Below are 22,031 nucleotides of genomic sequence, written 5' to 3'. Positions count from 1 at the left end.
GCCGTGCATGCAAAATGGTTGAGCTAAGTTCCTGATTTTGAAAGCTTTAGTTAGTGTTGGCTGACATTACAGAGTGACAGAATTACAGAGTGAATATGTAGGTGAGCAGAGCTCACTAACAGATGTTTAAACAGACACATTCAGCCACTGGTTGTATTATAAGATAATCAACTAATCAATTTAGGGCAACCCAGGATCGTCCAGTTACGTACAGGTTAAGTCACTTCAGTCTAGTAATGTGCAGCCAAGTGCGGTCAAGTCTGTTTTGCAGCATTTTAAATCAGTCCTGTCTCGTTTAATCTGCTCAGCCCAGCCCCATTTCATCAGTCCAGTTCACCAGGGTCAGGTAATTTCACTTCCATCTAGTGAAGACCAGTTTAGTGCTGTCTGGTCCAGTCAAGGTATAGTTAAAGTCAGTCGTTATAGGCCAAATTTGCATGCATTTTTACTCGTAGTGTTAAATGAATGTTTGATTTGCTAAGGCAGCGGCTAATTACAGTATCAGCTGTCAGTGTCGACTTCTGTGCATTCTACAGCAGACACAGAATAAAGAGGAAACTTAAAAGGTGTATTTCAGTAGAGGGATAACCCTGAAATCAGCAATTCCAGATTGCTGTGATGCTAAAATAGAAATTTGCTTCTAATTAATGGAGGGACGAAGTTCTAAAACATTTGCTAAAGCTGCAATTCAGCTCAAACTAAGAAAAGATTTTTGGGTGTCTTTTCTCATAAAATTACAATAATAAACATGTGAGTGCCGTTATTGTTGTAGGAGTGATTATGTAAAGTCTTAATGAAAAGAAAAATAAATGAATCAAAATTATATAAAGGATGCATAAATTGAAGCACTGTTCGCTAACACACACACACACACACTCTCTAACATGCAGTCGTTTAAATGATCATTTTATACTGGCAGAAATATCTTTTTGGTATCTTGTTATTGATGTTCTCAAATTCTTAAAAAGCTGCTTTCAGTTAATCAATTAATCGTTTACTTGTCACATGGAATTATAAAAGGTATAAAAGGTCTAGTGAAATGGAAAACTATCAGATACTTTAACTTGTGCAATGTAATTTAGTCTTTTTTGCTTCTTCTTACATTGATTTATAATTGTCCATGTTTCTGGTAATCCATGGTTTTGGGTTGTGGAATAATTATACACAACCTGACCCCAACAAGACAGCCGCATGGTCGCTCCTCTTGAACACTGGCAGTGCCACGCTGCGTGTGTGTGAGAGAGAGAGAGAAAGTAAGAGAAAGCAAGACAGATCTGAATCTGGACCTCCATTCATCACTCTCATTTTGGTGCAGTACTTACAATCTTTATCTCAATCACTTTTATCGTGTCTGTGTGCGTGCGTGCGTGCGTGCGTGCATGTGTGTGTGTGCGTGCGTGTGTGCATGTGTGTATGTGTGTCTCAGTGCCAGTATGCAAACACTCCTGTTGAAAAAAAAACTTTGCATATGTCTGTACTTGTATGTAGGTGGTATTGTTTACTGCTGTACAGAGTGATGTGTGTGGGGGGGTGGCTGGCGTGTGTGTGCGTGTGTGCGTGTGTCCGTGTGTATGTGCGCATGCATGCGCACGTGTGTGTGTGCATGCGTGTGTGTGTGCGTGCGTGCGTGCGTGCGTGCGTGTGTGTGCATGCGTGTAGGCTTGACAGGCAGAGAGCATTGTCTCTGTGCTTGCCTGCTGACTGTGCAGAAGGTCAGGCTGACAGTGAATGTCTGACTGAAGGAGAAAAAAAGCTCTGTTTCTGTTTCTCTGTTTGTGTGTCTCTCCATCGCCCTCTTCCTTGTCACACCACAAGTCTGTAGACACGGCTCAGTACCTCCTAATAGAGAGTGGGTGAGAGTGAGAGAGGCCATGTTGACAGACATGAAACAGAGAATAAGGAGAAAGTGGGGTTGATGGAGAGAGAAAAGAGAGATTGTATGTTTAGTAGAATATCTGAAAGAAATGAAACAGCTGGACTAAGTGCAGAGGAGGTAGGGAGAGAGTGTGAAAGGAAGTGGAGGAAAGTGGGGGCTGAAAAAAGAGGAGAGTGGTGAAGGGCTGTAGGAGGAGAGAAAGACATACAAAAAAGGGAAGGAGGAAAACTGAGAGGGGTGTGAGATAAAAAAAAAAAACTTAGAGAAAGCAATGAAAGAAGAACAACAGGGAGGAAGAGAGAAGAAAAAAGGGAAGAAAACTGGTGGAAGACAAAAGAACAGAAGAAAAGGGAGGGAATTAACAGGGATGAAAGATGAGAAGAAGGAAAAATAGAACAGGGAGAGGGAAATATGAGGCAAAACAGAAAAGATGGGAGGGTTTAAGGAAGAATAAAGAAGGGAGGAAAATGAAAAAGGAAAGAAAACAGCGAGTAAAGAGGACAGGAAGAAAGCAGGGGAAGAAGCATGGAAATACAGAGTAGAGAAAGAAGTAAGGATAGAAAGGGTAAGATGGAAAGAAAACTGGAAAATAAAGATGTATGGAAGGAAAAAAGGAATAAAGATAGTAAAGATGGAAACCATGAATATCAAGTTATTTAAGTTTTCTTCCATCTTCTTCTAAGGTCGATAAAGGCCAGAGGGCAGCAGAGGACACATGGACAACTCAAATGCTTCCTTTTCTTTTTATCGTTATTCAAGACTTGGCAAAAGACAATTTAATGGAACAGTAGATTAGGTATTTCAGTTGATAACCTTTAAGAAGAGCACAAAAGAGACAGAACTGATACACTGGTAAATAACATCTCTGTGCTGGAATGAATTATTTAAGTGTTCTATCAGCATTTAAATGTATAAATGTATGTATTTATCTATTTATTTACTGGATTTTGTTTCTCTAATAAATCAAAATGCATTGTAAAAGTTTCACAAATTATATATCACAATTTAAATTATCACATAAACCACAGTTCAGCTTGTCCTAAATAATGCATTCCTACTTGTTCAGTGCATTTATGTTGTTTAAACTTATAACATATGCTTTAATTTTAACATAAGCTTACCTAGTAAATGATATTCACACACATCCTTGAAGCATGTTATTTTAAACACACTTTAACCATGTTTTAACAAATGCTATTTAAACAAAGCAAGTGTGTCTTTAAAAAGAAGCGTGTGCAATGGAGGAATAAAAAAGGTCAGAAAACAGGGAGTAAAGAACTGAACAAAGAAGAGAACAGGGGAGATGGAAGATAGGGTAGAAAACAAGAAGGAGGGAAATAATAAAAACAGGTAGTAGAAAGGTGGGAGAGGACAGAAAACTAAGTGGGGAACAAGGATGAAAGAAGGAATGTAAGAAAATAGATGGAGAGGCAAAGAAAGGAAAGATGAAGCAATAGACAACAGTCAGAGAAGGAATACAAAAAAGGAGGCAGTAATGAGGATGCAAAAGACAATGACAAAGGGTTTTGATATAGCGGGAACATGAGGGATCTAGAGAGAGAGAGGAAGAGAGAGACGTAATGACTGAAGTGAGATGGAGTCGGCCGAGTGACAGCAAGAGAGAGAGAGAAAAGGAGGGAGAGAATATGAACAGTCACGACTGCTGCTTCATCAGCCTCGGTGTAATCGAGCAGCGTTCACAGTTCACAATGACCATAATGAATATTTTATCACTGCTTAAGGGGCATTAACACTAACGGGGAACTTCATACAGCTTCGTCCTGTATGTGTAAAGAGAACAGGAAACAGCTGTCAGCACCACTTCATTCAGGCAAATTTACCAGAACAGTGAAAGTGATTATGTTTCATAAATAATAATCATATATTGTAAACAGTAGTATTCTGATTCATTCATAGTCTACTTAGTTTGTTTTTAAGGTGATACAGTATTCGGCCCCGCTACAATACTTTTCAAGTTTTAGCTTTTTTGCTTACCTCTTTGAAACCTGGATGAACCTTTTACTTTTTCTTGTGCTGCATTTAGACGCCTTTCACAAGTAAATAAACCTTTGATACCTGAACAAAAAGGTATTATTCTCTTATACTGTCATAAGTACGAGCCTCTCATCCATGAGTAAATTCAGATCCTGCTTAACAAATAATGTATTAGTGCATTTAAATAAGTTTTAGGCGAGTTTTAATAGATTGCTGTCCACTGATTGGTTAGTTTTTCTGCTCAGCATACTTCTGGTTATCAGTTAGCTTTTGTTGTTGTTTTCGTTTGTTTTGCTCCTGAAGTTGAGGGGATGTCCATTGTATGAGCCTGTGGCCTCTTGACCTCTCCCGACACTTTTCCTATTTTTTTCAATGTCTTTATGCAGTTTTATGTGTGTGTAGATAAGAATAAAAATAAAGTAAGTAAAAATAGACTTGGTAGATTGTTGTAAGAACCCTTTATTTAAGTAATTTAGAATAGCGTCTGACTGGCTGACTGTTGCTATTAGCTTATTAGAAAGTGACAAATCTGTGACATTAATATTAGTAACTCAACTAATGTGTACTGATATGAGAACAGGTGAACTGGTGGTCATCTTTATTCTTCGCATTAGCTGCCACTAAGGTAGCAGCTACTCTTTCTGAAGCCCATACACACAAAAAAAAAACAGACATGAAACAAACAAACATATAAACAGTCTCATTAGGATTATCTTCTCAATGCCTCAGCGTCATGCTGCTCCTGCACACTCAGATTTGTACACTCCCTGAGAAGCTCTTTAATAAATGGAAGATCTGAAACATGTTGCATTAGAGTCTGCATCCTCAACCCCTTTCATTGGAGAATAAACATTTTGTTGCAACCCTTATTCTGACCTACCATGTCCATGTCTCCCTCTGAGCAGGAAAAGGCGACCTTATCGGTGCGAACCTGTCCTTAGATGACCGGGTGATAAAAACTAACGCAGATGTGAAAGCCCTGACCTACTGTGACCTGCAGTGTATTAACCTGAGGGGGCTGTACGAGGTGTTGGACCTCTACCCCGAATACTCGCACCACTTCGTCCAGGACATCCAGCAGGACCTCACATACAACTTGAGGGAGGGACATGAGACACATGTAAGTCCATACAACTAGTATTCATTTGTAAATGTGAAATTCTCATATATGCTGCTGTCTCTTGTTGGTTTTTTGTTGAGTTTTCTTGCTGATTTTCACCCCAAAATACAACCCCAATTCCAAAAAGGTGTCTCTGTAAAACACAAATCAAAAGAGAATGCAACAATTTGCTCATCTTTTTTTGACCTTTCAATTAAATACAGTCCAAAGACAAGATATATAATGTTCAAACTCATGTTTTGTTTTTTTTTTTTGTAAAATATACACCCATTCTGAATTTGATGCGTGCAACATGTTTCAAAAAATGCTGTTTGCCATTATCTGTAAACACAGTATGTCGCTGCATCTACAAATGCAGTCTAAGACTCTGCCATTTTAATCAAAAGCCATATATCAGCAACATTTAGAAAAGCAGCTGACTTCTCTGGGCCCGAGCTCATCTGAGATGGACTCACACAAAGTGGGCTGCAGTCTGACAAATCCATATTTCACGTTGTTTTTTGTAAATCATTGACGTTGTGTCCTTTAGACATAACAGGAAAAGGACCATCTAGAGTGTTACCAGTGCAAAGTTTAAAAGCCAGCAACTGTGATGGTGTGTTAGTGCCCATGACATCATGGGTAACTTGTCTAACAATGGGTAACATCTGTGAAGGCACCATGAATGCTGAAAGATACATACAGGTTTTGGAGCAACATATGCTGCCATCTAGTTAATGTCTTTTTCAGGGACATCCCTGTTTATTCCAGCAAGACAATGCCAAGCCACATTCTGCACGCATTACAAAGGTATGGCTTGATAGTAAAAGAGTAATGTTCACTAGACTGGCCTTACTGCAGTCCAGACCTGACTCCCATTGAAAATATGTGATACATTATGAACTGCAGAATACAACAATGGAGGAGCTGGACTAACACCAAACACTTACTGGGTGTTCTTTTAAGAAAAGGTTATGTAACACAGTGGTAAACATGCCCCAGTCCACACTTTTTTGAAATGTGTTGCAGACATCAAATTCAGAATGAGTGTACATTTACTTAAAAAAATTGAACATTACATATTGTCTTTTTACTGTATTCAAATGAAGTAGATCAAAAACGATTTACAAATATCGCATTCTGTTTTTATTTACGTTTTACACAGTGTCCCTTTTTTTTGGAATTGGGGTTTTACACAGATTCTTTACAAAGATATTGGTTAAACTGATTTTCACCTTGATTTTATGTCCCAATGCAGCCAAAAGTTATAATGTTTCATGCTGTGACAATGGTCACCGTAGTTAAATTAATGAGGTCTGCTTGTCATGTTGACCCCAATGAGCTTCAACATATAGAAAGTAAAGAGGAAACATAAATTAAGTGCTTATTATGCACCACTCTCTTGAAGAAAAAAAAAGTTATTGTTTGTTATCAGATTTACACTCAAATGTTTGTATTCTTAACTTTTTTATAAGATGTTTACCCTTGTACATAAACTCTGGTTCCTGGTTTTGTTTTTGTATTGAAAAAAAATTAAATTAAATGAATGAGCCCTAAACACAGAAGTGCATGACAAGCACTGTATACAGACTTGCCAATTTGTCTGTATAATGAATGAAGGTACTGTAATAATGCGTGAGAATGACTGATGGAGTGAGTGAGAGGGGAGAGCAAGGGGAAGAAGGGCTGGTGTTTGGAGGGTAAGAAATTAACTTTGAGGTGGCTGGAGGAAGCAAGAGGGGAGAAGGTTTAGAGAGAGAGAGGGAGAGAGGGAGAGAGGGCAAAAATAGTCAGGACACTTGGAGGAGCTCTGCTGCTGTTATTACTGTCAGGTGTTTCTGTCTCTTCAGTCCAAACACCACTTACACACACACACACACACACACACACACACACACACAGTACCTGCCGCAGGGCTTTTGGGTGGAGCTAATGTGCAGAGGGGCAGCCTGAATCTCAGCACTGAGAAGAGTTTAAATAAAGACAGCTCAGGATGGAGGATGTGTTTTGTGACTGAGAGGTTGAGATTGCCTCGATATTACAGTACTATATATGAGCACAACACTACAGCATCAGTGTGCTGAGGTGAATTATTTTCCATCACTGGATCACCGCGAGCCATCTTGTGCCAGCTTTGCAAAAATAATTTACTGCAGATTGTTGTGAAATAGCTCCTCCGTAATTTTAAAGCTGAGAGAAGAAAGGCCACATCTTGATTGCTCTTCCTTGCAGTTCATTTACAGTATATTTCCTTTCTGGCTCTCCTCCAGGTTAAGGCTCGACTCTCCACAACAGCTCTAGATACTCAGGTAACAGACTCTCTAACACACTCAGACAATGATCGATGATTTACAATCTAAGGCAAAGTGCCCCGCTTTGATATGGGTACCATCAACTCATGTCTGATGTCAATCACCTTACCCTATTTATTGATACCAGCCTGCAACATTTTAATCAGCCTGCAATAGAAAATGATGAAAGTCAAATAAACGTTCAATCTCAGAACAATTTTTCTATCCTTATGGAAAGTCTGAAAGGCGACCCGGCAGTAGACCTCCATCGCTGATAATGGACTCAATCACTCTTTTAAAATTAATGATTCTGATGGAGAGATTTCTTCTTTTTTTTTGGTCGAGAGGGGACAGATCAATTCTGCACAGAATGGGTTAGCAGTCTTTAAATCATCCTGCCCCAGAATAGAGGGCAATGATGAAATGCTCTACATGCTTTCAGACGGCGATTTGAAAGTTGAGAGTCTGCACAAATAACACAAATATAATAATCTGTTCTTCCAAAAAGAAATCAATTCAGCTGTTGGAGCAATTAACCTCACACTGGTGTTGACTTCCTCCAATACAGCTGGGTCATAAGCCACTGATCAATAAATCAATGTGGATTTTATGTTGATTATTGCATCTTTATCTTATGGTTGATCAGCACCCTTTTAATGCACAACAGCAGACCCTTGACAAACACAAGACTGATGTCAGAGTTCAACCGCGCTGCCTTCATTATTACTCTGCAGGTCACTGTTTCAGTTACAAATGTTGACCTGGGGATTTTCGGTCAGTGTTGTCACTCATAAATCCAGCTGAATATTCTGCTCCTTGCACTCCGAAGTCATAGTGTACATTTATGTATTGAAAACACCTCTGTGTATTTCAGGGTCAAAGCATTAACAAATACAGCTGAGCGTTTTCAGCAGCCTCAGACCAAGTGGAAAAGATGAGGATGGCAGCATTTGCCGTGACACAGAATACCAGAAATTGCTGGGCATTTACCATCTTCAAGGCTGCTGCTTTCAGATGACTCAAATCTGCATGAATAGATTTTGATTTCATGTCTGTCGTTTTTCCTAGTTGTATAATCTCCAAAAGCTGGCCTTGTATCCACACTTAAAGGTTTTATTTCAGAGTGTTCTCAAATCACAATCATTTGTCCCTTTTCATGTGTTTTATTTTGACTTTTATTTCCAGTCTGGGGTGAGAAGGAACGGACGAGTGGTTCAGGGTTATCCGCCCATCATAGAGGATCAGGAGGAGCATGAGGAAGATGAGAAGGAGGAGGAAGATGAGGCCATGTCTGTGTCTCTTTCATCGGAGCCAAACCGGGCAGTGAACCTCAGGGACACGGGTGGGAAGTCTCTGCTGAGCCGATCCAACCAGAAGACAGCGGGACAGAGCTCCAAGAGGTCCCGGAGGAAGATCCAGGAAATTACTCTCACCACCTTAGACCCGTCCAACCTCAGTCCCAGGTGAGTTTGATCATCGATTTGCCTGTCTGCCTGTGGAGGCCTGTGTCTCTGTGACTCTGTGTTAGGTCTATTTTTGTCATGCTTTAGCACAGTACATGTGGAACAAACGAAGACTGGGCACTTTTGACAAAATAAAAAGTTAGTCAAATGATGGAAACAATATTTATATGAATTTTTATTTCTTACTTAATTACTCTTGAGAAATCTGTCTGACACAACTATTTTTGTTTGGATCAAACAAATAAGATATAATCATAGACTGAATAAAATAATGGACATAGCAACAGTGATTCCACCCATTGGATTGCAGAGTCTGTTTTAAAGCCTCTAGTTTGGCATTTTTACCGTCGCCATCCTGGGTGTTTAGAGCCACGAGTGACCACAATTGGATAATGTGGAGAAGCGAGGGGTGGATCTGACACATACACTGTAGTGATGCCTCACTGACAGCCGGTCACTCAAAGTGGACCGCCTTCTATCATGTGTAACTTTAAGGGGTGATAAAATATAAACTAGTGGGTTATATAAAAATTCACTGCCGCACAGTTGACTGGGAAAATAGGTCTGTTTGACCCAAACTTTTTTTGAACCAAGCTGTAATTTTACCATGAGGGTTCTATGAGGATTGGCTCACCACAGAGCCAGCCTCAAGTAGCCATTCAGAGAACTGCGGTTTTTGGCACTTGAGCACTGGCTTCATTTTTCAGCCCTGGAGGTTGTCACTTGCCACATACTACCTGCTGCTGTAGAGAGAGTTAAATTATGTGAATTTTTGTCTGCCACATGGATATCATTTGCCTGGCAATGTACATGATGCTAAAGGAATGAGGACCATTAAATATCAACAATGGTGAATGCATTTCTGCACTGGCTTCATTTTCAGTCCTAAAGGTTGCTGCTTGACATTTTAATTAGTAAGCTTCTGAGCTGTTAGGAGGGAGATTTTTTGAGGTTTTAATGGAGCAAGGCTAACTATTTCCTTGTTTTTAGTCTTTATGTTAAGCTAAGCTAAGCTAAAAAGCTGCAAGCTGTAGCTTGATATTTACTGTACAGACATAAGAGTGGTACTGATCTTCCCACCTAACTCTACCAGCATTTCCTGAAACATGTAACCTTTAAGACCATGAAAGCACAACATTTAAACAATATGATAATGTTGCAATAGCCATATTATTCATTAATATTTAAGAATCTTTATACTCCCACACACATTTCTGTCTCTCTGCAGGATAGTGGACGGTACTGAAGACAGTGAGGGGACAGAGTGTTCCCTGGCTTTCCCCTTCTCTACCAGCCAAGGTTGTCATGTCAGTGAATCAAACAGTGCCTCAGCATCTGCCACAGGTCCTCCCATCTTGCACTACTCAGAAATGTATCTCCCAAACATGACCTAATACCATTTAAATTCACTTCACCTCCCTAAGTCCTTGGAAGTTAAAATGTTCTCATCCAAATCCCTGCAGAACTGTTGTATACTGAGATTGATGAATGTGAGTTTGCACTTCCCATCAATGCCTACAGTATTTATCAGCTGCCTTGATGCAATAACTGCGGGGTGTACATTTTTTTAGTTCTTGCTTGGCAGTTGAAGTGATTTGTAACTTACTAATTTGTGTCACAGATATGCTGCAGATCAGCACTGCAGAGTTAGCAGCTAAAGCAGAGGAGACGAGAGGGCAACTGCGACACCTCGACCAGCAGGTAGGACTGGTGTGTGTGTTTGTGTGTGTGCGTGAGATTGTAAAATAGAGACAGAGAGGGGGGGAGTGAGACAGACAGACAGGTAGGCTTAGATAAGCACGACACATATGGATATATCAGTATGTCGGGCACACAACAGGTGAAGGGATTGAGAGAGGTAATTAAGCAGAAAAAAACATAGATTTTTTTTCTTTTAAAGATGAATGAGAGGATGTGGTGTTCTACTGGAGCCCTATAAAATGATATAATTTCTCAACTATCTAAACACTCCTTTTATGTTTTCATGAGCTTTACATTTAATTTGCCACTGAAGTCTGCTGAAGCCCGGGAAATCTACAATGTTTCTTTTTTCTTTTTTTTTTTTCAGTAGACCCACTGTGCCCTGTCAGTCTCATTGTAAAGTATCATATTTGGTTATTTCATAGACTTAGGTGCTCATTGTCCAGCTTGATATAATAAGTTTAAACACACACACACACACACACACAAACAGGCAGACATGAACCCCTTTCATGCTGTATCCTATGGTTTTGATTGGCGGGTGGCTAAATTGACATTAGACTCTTGGCAGGTGAGGAGTAGCGTTTGCTTCCTCCTGCTAAGCCTCAGTCTGTATCCTGGGACGAGCAGATACAGGCAGAGTGAAGGAAAACAAGACATGAATGGAGGGACATTGAGAGGAAAAGGGGAGAAGGTGGATAGCTTTATGGGAAGAAACAAAAAGCACATAAGAGAGGGATGAAAACAGAAACTGTGAAGACAAAAGGCGCAGCATCTTCACAGTTATACACATTGGCTCTGTTGTCCCTTCTGTGTCTCTGCGGGTTACCTGTGTTTGACGGGAAGTGTCTCAGCATGGTCTTGTAGGTTGTTAATCCTCTCTTGGATCCATCCACTCCAGTTACCGTAGGAGATGAAAAGGGGTGTTGGTTTCTATCAGCTGTCTCTGCAAACACTTATGTCAAATGAGGACATTGTCTATAATTTGGCATATGCAGTATACTTTCCTAATGTATATTATCTGCAATAAAAAAGGGGTTTATTGTCCCAAGTACTGTAATTAAGTACTGTGGTCAACTCATGCACAGTTTCTCATGCAACTGCAATGAAAATCAAATAATGTTCGACTCTAGTTTTTAAATTTCTAGTGGTAAAAATCTACTAGAAATTGCTTAATAACTTAATAACTTACTTAATAACATATGTAGAAAAATGCATGCTTGCAGGGGCCTAATGTGTTGGTTGGTTGTGTTATTTTTCTTAATAAACAGCTACAACACTGTGAAAATAATGTAGCAATGGCCTTTTGAGACCTGTATCCTTACTTCTGAATTGAAAAAACATGAGATATGGCCATCCAAACAACCAGCTGACAAGGTTATTTCTGTTTCTGACCTGAACCACACCAAAGTTGCTGCATTTTAATGAACAACAAATTGTGTGAACACAGTAACAAACCCCAAGCTTTGCTCTGTGACCTCTCGTCTTTACCCTTTAACCTTTGCTTCATCTACCCCACTGGAGGATTTATTCCAGTGGGGGATGAATGAGGCATTAGTATGGTTAAAAAGAGGCCTGACATGGTGACCTTTGTTTCGTGTCATGGAAATCATAATGTGCAGCGCCAAAGGAGAGCTGTAAGAATGAGAGCTCTGCCTGAACAATCTGGGTAATTGCACTTATGATTAAATGAAGAGGCTAAAACGTTCGCATACGGTGCACCACAAATACACTTGAGAATGAGGCATAGGTACACACACATATGCACATCAGTGGTGACCTACTTTGGCTACATTAAACGTATTAATCAATACTGAAAGCAAAAAGCAAGTATGAACAGAAAGAGAACAGTACATAGACTTTAAAGCAGCAATGATCGATTTTTTTGGCCATTTGGGCGAGATGTTAACTCACCATGTACACATAACCTATTTACACATCGAACAGACACTGAGCAACATTAGTAGTTATTTAGAGATGTGTCTCTGCCCACCTGACGAATGTAATGCAAATATATTTATTCTTTAATTTTAGCTTTGTTTTGCTACTGACTGAAGAAAACGTTCTGGCTCCTTAACATGCTAAATGTTCTGCTAGCATTCAGAAACCAGCTAGCTGCTAACTATTTTCATCTGCTGTTTAGTGCTGATCTGGTAGTGTACAGTAGCTTTCTTGAGAGCCAAAAACATAAAACCAAAAAAATAATAATGCAGAAACACTCCATAGGTTGATCACTATTGGTCACATTTTCTGAAAAAACACACAGACTTTTAGAGCACCCATCTGCCTTTGGAAATCATAGCACAACTTTCCCGTTCTCCTACAACAGCTAAAGGCCAAAGTTTTCCAAGTATAAAGCGAATAAAATCTTCTCACTTCTCAGGTTGTAAAATTGGAAAACTTCTTGTGTGTTTATAGCAGCAAGATGGAGTCAGATGAGGTAACAATATTAAGTTCCCTCATTAGGCAAAAGAACTTCTTTACCTGCAAAAAGGCAATTTGAATATCAGTTATCTAGCGTGTCTTACATTGAAATCATGAATACGTTTTTTTTGCATGCCTCCACAGTGAACGAAGAATCAAAAAAAGCCACAAACAACATTTTTCATTAGGTATGATAGTTGACAGCAAAACTTTATAAAAAACACACAAATCATGCAGTGTAATCCAAGTCTGTATGCTCAGTATTTCTAAAAAACAAGCGCTTTCGCTAAAACATTACAATGTAAATCACCTCTGCCTATAAGTAGCGTTCCCTGAGTGTTCCTGAGCATGCACATGCATATGAGCTCCGCTTGAGCAGAGTTCAAACACGTGCATACCCAGGCAAGCTACTTGGCGGTGCTTGAGACTGTTTGTACTAATGTGTTTAAAATCATAAGGTTTAGTGAAAATATATGTGTTTGGGAAGTATTGAGCATACGACTGGATAAATGAGTCTTGAATTATACTGCACAAATTCAATTCATAAATGATGTTTGCCTTTTTTTGATTTTCTGTTTACTGTGGCGGCATGGGAAGTTTTCATTATAAATTCAAGGTAACATAAATAATTGATAAGTAAAAGGTCTTTTTGAAGGTTAAGTATTCTCTTGGGCCAAATTTTTGGAAAGTATCTTGACCATTGTAACATTCAGAGCTCTTGTCGTCAGAGCTGGCTTTGTCATTCTCTTGCTCTAATTCTGCATTTGAACGATCTGATTCACCGTAGGCACAAAAACGAATTCCTCATAATCAGTAGCCTCAGGTATGTCATCTAAACCCTCCTTCATCAAAGAAACTGCTGCTCTGCACTAAAACTAACACCCACGTTGCTTAATATAGTGAATTCCTGTTTATGTGCTGTAGTACTAGTCAGAGTCAGACACTTATCATAACTCTCGTGGTTAAATTAGCATAACCATTGTATGATTTAATGATGCTTCCACTTATTTTTTGGATTTACACATACCTGTAGCTAGAGTGAGTTCTGGTCATCCGCTGCTGTTTTGTCTGACTCTCTCCGCAGACGGTTGTCTCTGAGGTGGGAGTACTGGAATCATGTTGACAGCGTGTCAGATTGGACTGTCCTGTCGCTCTCAGCTTTTCTATTTTTATCAGAGCCAGAGTTTAGACCCAGGCTTTTATCAGCCACTCCAGAGAGGGGAAGAGATGGGAGAGATGGGAGAATTGTGAAAAGAGGGAGAAAGATTTTTTTTTTTTGCTCTGTTTAAGCTATTGTCAGGTACTCAGTATGCTAGATCAAAGTCAAAACAAGCTTGATGATGAAGGAAAGTCAAAATTTCAACTGGAAAGCCTCCAGATTTATGACTCAGAAAGTTGGGTGAACTTCACCAACCCCAACCCCAAAATCCAAGTTAGCTGCTCTGCAAAATGAACAGTAGTGAAAGCTGTAGTAATATACTTTCCATGGGCACCTCTGTCTAATTTGTGTCTCATTAAAACAGTTGTTAACGCAGTATTGTCCAACTTCTATCTGTGGACATGTTGCTCCAGTGATTGTATGCGCAAAATATGGTGCTATGCCTTTTTATTAACTGGTATTGCTTACAGAGGCTGACCTTGCTTTAACTGGTTTTGCTAACATCTTGGTTTTCTGAATTGTTTTACTGGAACGCAATTCATTTGGGGGTTCAGCTCTGACCTTTGACTTTTGAGGTAAATGGAACACAGCATAGTATGTTTACTAGATACCTTTGAGGTAAAGACCAAAATAACCCAGTACACAGTAGTGCACTGTCGTGTTCTGTATCAGTGTGGACTTACTGCTGCCCCGCCTTGTATCCAGAAATTAAGATCCAAGTGAGACCAATCTAGGCACCTGGGCTGCATTGTAGCTGGTGATGTGAAATGCAGGCCACAGCTTACAGAACAGTAATGGCGGCCTCAGAAGCAACAAGCAACAAGCATTAACTCTACCTTTTTGAGAGTAAGCACAGCAATAAGTGAAGTTATGGCAGAAAGAGTGTCAACAACAATTCAACAAGAACCAGAGTATGAGTTTGTGGAGTTTCTCAAAGAAAAAGGAGTTTTCACTGTTTTTCTGAATGGACGTGGCAAAATCTTGATTTAGCAACAGTTGGCGATGAAGATGTTCCCTGGTACAAGTCCAGACTGATTCGGAGAGCAAAACATAATGTTGAGCTCATGTCATCAGCGTGGTCTTTCTACCTTTTTGTACCCAGATCTTTAAAAAAAAAATTCTAAGGTTTGCTCACAGCCAATCACTGCAAGCTTTCTTCATTTCAGTGACTGGCCCGCTGCATCTTCAAACCAAACAGTCTGTGGGTTGGTTAAGTCAAGTGGTATATTTGACAGAGTTGGCAGGTCAGCGTGCTGAGATGCCCCACTTAAGTTTTACATCGGCATCCCTTCAGGTATAACCACTGCATGCAGCTGGTGCACTTTTTTCCCCACCCTGCCCCTCATACAGTCTGAGTCCGCCACTGTTACCAATGTAACTGAGGGAAAAAAGGGGGGCCCAGCTTTATTTGATCTGTCATGATCACAATGTACTTGATCACCTCCTGTCGTATTCACACAGCGACTAGAGCAGTTCCCACCTGGAGTTGTGTGTCCTGCTGAGGGCTGATGTGCATCCAGTAGCAGTGATGTGCATGATTGGCCTGATGAATGATCATGAGTGCTTTGGCTGGTAGAAGCAGATGGCACGTTGGCAGGGCTTCATGGTCGTGCCCTCTGTGGACATGTGCACATGCAGAGAGTTTCTAATCACCACCACCAACCCTCCGACTCATCTGTGTAATGACCAATTATAGCAGCACGATGCTACATGCTAAATGGCAGGCAGGAGACTGAAATATTTTGACCCAAAATGAGTGACCTGAAAATACCAAATACGTGATTCTGTAATGTTTATCCTGCAGCCTTTTGCTTGTGGTAATTGTGAGGGGTTCCTTGAAAATGTGTCTTTATTACATAACCCAAAAAGTCAGCTCTTGACACAGAGGCCATAGATTTGAATACCAGAGGTGATCATAGAGTAATACCTCAAAGGTATTAGAGTTATTATGGGTTTAAGTAGATCATGTTACAAAAAGGTAAGGGTGCTGATACCTGTTGGTATATCTTTATAATGCAGTAGCCCATATTTATGAAATTTGCAATCCTGGTTTTAGTCCTGGTTTACTTGATGACACACATAGACATAAGTGCAAGTTAATGCTGCAAATACTTTTTGAGGAGAAACAATCTTATATTCTGTTTTTTGTTAAAAAGAATCAGTCAAAAAGAACTGCAGCCCCTGTAAACATGAAAACGTATCCACTGTTAGACATTTTAGATAACCGAGAAAATGTTGATTGTTTCCTTTGCCACCTTAAGTTTTGCCAGCTGAAATCTTTTGATTAAAAAGTAACAGCAGCAAGAAATTTTCAGTTTGTTTCAGCTGTTACTTAAAACAGCAGTGAGGGTGTTTTTGTTTTTGTTTTATTTATTGGCACACAAAATTGAATAAAAGCAAGTAGATAATAACAAGCATGATAAGAATTGTGCAGGAGAGGTGAAGAAACTCGAAGGGGCTTTTAGTAAACTCCTCCCCTCTAGAGTTTACAGACTCTTCAAATACTGACTGTAATTTTCACCTTACCTTGACAATATGTCAAACAAGCAATTATAGTCAACACAAATAAGCAGAAGCATACATCAGTAGAGTTAATACATTAACAACAGCACAGATGTGTTTTTTATATTAGACTTAAATGAACACAATGATGGACAAGTTTTAATAAAATGAGGACTGGAGTTCCACAGTAGCGGTCCTCTGTATTGTACCCTGTATAGGGTGTTATCAATCAGATGAAATTAAGCTGTATAACAAAATAAATCCAGTGAAGGAATTGTGGACCATGCCACGACCAAAAACAAATCTTCTTTCCTGCTGCTAATTAGGGCTGGGCAATTATATTGATATTGTGATATGAAACAAGATATTGTCTCAAATTTCGAGTATCGTATTATCGTAAAAATCTTTTTCTGGTTTTAAAGGCTGCATTACTGTAAAGTAATGTATTTTTCTGAATTTATCAGATTGTTCTAGATGTTCTATTATTTGCCTTTACTCATTTAGTCATTATATCCAAATTACTCATAATCATTCATCGGAAATTTCACTGTGAAAATTGTATTTTGTGAAAGCCCCAGTGGTAAACCCTACAATATTGGCGCAACATCAGTATTGTGGTGTTTGGTCAACCCTTTGAGACCTGAGCAAAATATTGGAATAGGGCAATGAGTAACGAAAGAAGAAATGCCAAAAAATTAGCAAGAAATTAGAAAAAAGTAAAAGAAAATTGCCTGAAAACCTCACAAAAAAATAGACAAATAAAAACAATGAATAAATAAAAACAATTTAAAAAAGTTTTTTACTTAGTGTACAAAAGTGTTTAAAAATAGTTAATTATTAATTATTAATAATTCTGTCAAAAAAAAAAGTGATATGATAATTATAATTTTCCCCCAGCGTTCTGCTTTTTTCCCTAGAAACTTTTCCTTGGCTTCTCCTTTTCAAAAAAATCAAAATCCAGTAATTACTTGCAATTTGTTAAACATTTATTATCAACATGCTCATTGCCTTTTTTCCATATATATTTTTTTAAGTAGCCGCACTAATTTGCTCAGGGTTCAGAGATTTAAATTCTTGCGAAAGGCATCCGAAAGCAGCACAAGAAAAGTAAAGATACTGTGATGTTTGATTTTCATTATACAGCCCAATGCTACTACTAAACTTTATGAAAATACTTAGAATTATAACTTTCAATACAGTTATTTTAAACCATCCAATTAGTGCCTAAAATTTGATTTTGTTATGCCACACTCCACTCAGGGATGAGGCATCGGGCATTTTTCTCTTCTTTTGAAGTTTAGATGGTTTGTGTCTGCAGGTGAGCAACCTCGGGAGGGAAGTGGCCGACCTTGGACAAGTCATGAAAAGAATGGCCCATCTCATGGAGAACCTCATGTCATCAGCGCCACAGCCTACAGTAGTCTGCCCTACGCACTACTCCCCAGCACACCTCACATACCTGGCCCATCCTGCCTCCCCACAGTCTTACCCTTCACCATCCTCTTCTCAGACTGCCTCCGTCTGGACGGACACGCCCATGTCATTGCCCTCTTCTCCCCTCACTATCCCTCAGCTTCATGGTGCAATATGCCACACGGACTCCCTTGCACATAGACCCCAGGACCTCCAGCTGGGCTACCCTGCTAACCCTGGTTCAACCCCAACTCGCAACTCATCTTCCCCTCAACTACAGCCCGTAATCGCAGAGCCTCACCTGCCTTCCTCACTGCTCAGCTCACCAGAGACTCCCGACTACAGAGACGAGATTTCTGTCTCCATCAGGTCAAGGGTACACAGTTCACCTCCGCAAGACGGGGGAGATGGGGGCCCCCATCAGAGCTCTGGGTGTTCTCCACAAAGTGGACTCGTGGGAACCTACCACAGCCCGACCAAGGGTTTGTAGCAGCTGTCTTTCTGAACTCTGCAGGATATTTTTTGGGATATGTTCCTGAACTACTGATCAAGCCGATCAACTGGGGTCCACCATATCTTTGGAGGACGTTTGCAGGGATGCAACTCAGATTCCTTTTGTTTTAAAGGCACGTGTTTAAAAATCTTGTTGCATGAAAACAAGCACAGAAGGTTTAGGTGTGCTAGCTATATAGAAACATAGTGTTGTTAGACAGAATATAGAGGTTCAAGTCAGTTTTGCAGCTGTGTGATGGCATTATGGGATTGTGCCATAATGGAGGACAAGAGAGAAACAGATGAGAGAGTTCTCTCTGTCTTCTGCTTTTTTGCTCCTGGCTAGTGATGGTTTCAGGTCAGCTGGGCTGGTTGGAGAGGAGACTGTGAGTGGTGGAGGTGGGCTTTGGAGACAAGGAAGGAAGGGATGGGGGCTGTTGATGTCCTTCCCCCAACCTCTTCCATTTCCTCTTTTAACCCTTCTTTCCTTGTGCACTCAACCTACGCAGGATGCTCTGGATTGCGTGTACCAGTGCGTGGCTTGTTGGGGCTGGTTGGACTGGGAGCACAGAATGGTGTGAGGAGGGAGATGGGACGTATTGTGCTCTTTACCGCTGCCCCTCAGGGAAGAGGGGATGTAGGGTGAAGGAAGTTGGTTATGGAGGTGGGGGTGGGGGGGCATGTTATGCCTCGGGCAGCACAGCCCCTGCTGTCGTCTGTCACACTGAGCACAGGGACTCTTTCTCCCTCTCTGCTTCTCTTTTCCAATGTTTTTCTCCACACACCTTCTCTCTCTCTCTCTTTCTCCCTCTTTCTCTTACTCTCGCTCACTGCATGCCTTTCTGAGCCTTTTGAGTAGTGCCTGTAGACACACATTAACATGCTGCATGTCACCCTGTGGAAATTCAGCTTGCCATTTATCTATCTATTTAAAGGAAACATGGTTCAGTCATTTAACAGCTGAACTTGGCATTTACTGATGAATATTTATAGGATGTTGGCTCAGTTTAAACAACTGGGTAACTTAGGCACAAGGTAGTCGCCCCTGTTGTGAAGCGGCCTGGAGCAAATTGCCAGTACTTAATTGGCTCATGATCCACGATGGAGGCCATTTCCCCGATCGTCACCCAGGCTTACCAACTCTGAGATCCATTTTCTCAGAGCAAAGGCAATATTCCCGCATAAAAGCACAATAAGGAAATATAGACGCTTTTATATTTCTATGAATGTATCAATACTAAAGATGTATTTTTTTACCTCAAAGAATGCAAGAGTGTGGGATGGCAGTAAATTATGCTACTGTATATGAAGTCATGGCAGTGCTGTTTGCTGGTACCAGCCAATGCAATCTTAAACCAGGAAATAGGTCCAAACTCTCGTCCCGACAGATCTACTGTTCTCTTTTGAATTCATGTAGGTTTGACTCTCCTTCTCTGCAAATGGAATGTACTGTAATCAAACATCTTTTTTTCCCTTAATATTTTGATATTATTAGATACAAAAAAAACCTGTTATGCTAATAAATGACAAATATGACTGTTATGTGCAGGCTTTTTCTTTTTCGTTCAATATTCACAGAAACATTTACTAAAGCTGAAAAGAGGTTATTAGAGATGGTCACATCCAGGAACCTCTCCTTTTTTTCTCTTTTCCAAAAAAACAATACAAAAACAGTAAATTCCTCAAAGCTCACTTGTGCAATACATGTATTGTTGGCTGTTGAAGGCCTTTATTTTGTTCAAAGTTCAGTGTGTAGGATTTAGTGGCAAACTAATGGCAAAGTAGCACATTGCAACATACTGAAACTTCTCCCATGTGCTGAGCGTTTAGGAGAACTACCTTTGTCCATGCTGAGCTACTGTAGAACAACATGGAGTACTCCATATATGCAAGCCCCCAGGAACAGTGCAGTAACCAAACATGGGGTAACAATGTCTGGGTCCATCAGGTGATGCCATTGGGCCCAAAAGTACTTTTTTCCACAGACCTATATTCTAAAAAAAGACTCCTTTCAGTATCAGGGTTTGATCCAATAAAATTCTGAAAGTCTAAAAGAGCTGTACAATTGAATTGTTTTAGCGTAATTTTTTAATTTCTAAATTTTAGCTGCTGCTGAAAGTCTCTAGTGCGATGGCTTTTTGGGACCCAAAATGCGGAAGATGTGGGTTATTTCAAACCATGGAAATAGAGCTTTTTTGGCTTCATCTGCCACTGAACATCTGTCAAAGGATTGAACAAGGTTCCATCTACAACACTGTCTCCAGTTTTCTTCATACATCCTTGCTACTTTTTTACTATATTTTTCTATTTTTTCAACTCTATGGTTCCTTCTGCACAACTTTTCTATAATTGAGAAGCACTTATCAACAGCCGGAAAAACTGTGTGATGTTTGGACTGAATGCGGCAGACCAAAAGATTTCCACCAATGGCATGTGCTGCGCGGCCAGTCAGACCAGAGGGGAGAAACAAAACTTAAGGCGCTGGACGAAGAGATTGAAGAGAGCTGGCATCGGGGCGAGGCTGACCCGACTTGGACCCAGAGCTGTCCTGTACCGAGCCTTCTTCTGACTAATGTCCAGTCACAGGAGAATAAATTGGATAGGATGCGATTGAGGCTCTCTCAGCAACAGGGAATCAGAGACTGCTCTGTGGGTATCTTCACAGAGACATGGTTAACCCCTAACATCCCGGATTGAGGTGTTGCTTGTTGCTGCTTGCTCAAAGCCGACAGCTCACAAGACTTCAATGCAAATTCAAGAAATGCACCGCAGGATTTTATGATGCCACCAGCAGCAACATGCTGTAGCAATGGATAAAGCGGATAGAATCTTCATAGTACCTTCAAGTATTTGGTCACACATGTAAGTACTGAATAAATTTGAAATTTGACCACAGTATAGTGGAACCATTTAGGGAAACAATTCTTCCTGATAGGATCATGCACGTGTGTGCAGAATTCGATGGAAGTCCACCCAACAGCTGTTGCTGAATTGTTCCTGGACTCTTCGTTCACCAACACACAAATAACAAAATACACAAAGTTAATAATGCCATATCGCTTTCATGTAAGACTCTGTAGCTTGCCCACACTGTTTACCATAGCAATGTGTATTTGTGTTGAGCATGCTTTTGTGTGTCTTTTGTTGGCTGCTGCTACGGTTCAACTGAGGTGAAAGCGAAGCAATCGTCATGTCCCATTGGTGACGTGGGTGGGAAGTGAGGACTGAAAACTGAGCAAGTATGCGTGCTGTGAATCGCATTGACACATCTATCATAGGTCCAGCTGCTCTCACCTGGCGAAGTGCTGCTCCACGGTGTTTGTAGGAAGGAGAGTGAGGGCAATACTGGACTGTCTGTATTGGCTACAGACATCAGAAAGGATGCAAGGGAGATATACTTTATGATGATGTTTTATTTCTCATGCATGTGTGTAAAAGCTTTTAGAGAGAGTGAAAATGAAGATATGATTGGTTAAAATATCCCCCACCTAGAACATTTCATGTTTTACTGAGAGGGGACTTGCAGGTTGGTGGGGGTGTGTTTGCACTGAGGAGGACTATTTGTGTATTTAGCAGCGCCTCAGGCACATCTGTGGGAATGCTGTTATTTAGCCTG

General features: G+C 40.3%; 1 protein-coding gene across 1 annotated transcript in view; it reads left to right on the top strand.

Moving 5' to 3' along the window:
* Nucleotides 1-19,946, top strand: part of kcnh8 (potassium voltage-gated channel, subfamily H (eag-related), member 8) — a 63,469-nt gene extending 43,523 nt beyond the window's left edge. The window contains exons 11-16 of the mRNA XM_042506559.2: nucleotides 4,777-4,991; nucleotides 7,241-7,279; nucleotides 8,447-8,724; nucleotides 9,953-10,068; nucleotides 10,346-10,425; nucleotides 17,829-19,946. Of these exons, the coding sequence (XP_042362493.2) occupies nucleotides 4,777-4,991; nucleotides 7,241-7,279; nucleotides 8,447-8,724; nucleotides 9,953-10,068; nucleotides 10,346-10,425; nucleotides 17,829-18,413 (1,313 nt within the window). The 3' untranslated portion in view covers nucleotides 18,414-19,946. The remainder of the gene's footprint in view (nucleotides 1-4,776; nucleotides 4,992-7,240; nucleotides 7,280-8,446; nucleotides 8,725-9,952; nucleotides 10,069-10,345; nucleotides 10,426-17,828) is intronic.
* The last annotated feature ends 2,085 nt before the right edge of the window (nucleotides 19,947-22,031 follow it).

The sequence above is a fragment of the Plectropomus leopardus genome, chromosome 17 (genome assembly GCF_026936395.1).
Source record: "Plectropomus leopardus strain MGB_pleo_1.0 chromosome 17, ASM2693639v1, whole genome shotgun sequence".
Taxonomy (NCBI): Eukaryota; Metazoa; Chordata; class Actinopteri; order Perciformes; family Serranidae; genus Plectropomus; species Plectropomus leopardus.
This window is presented reverse-complemented; position numbering and strand designations above follow the sequence as displayed.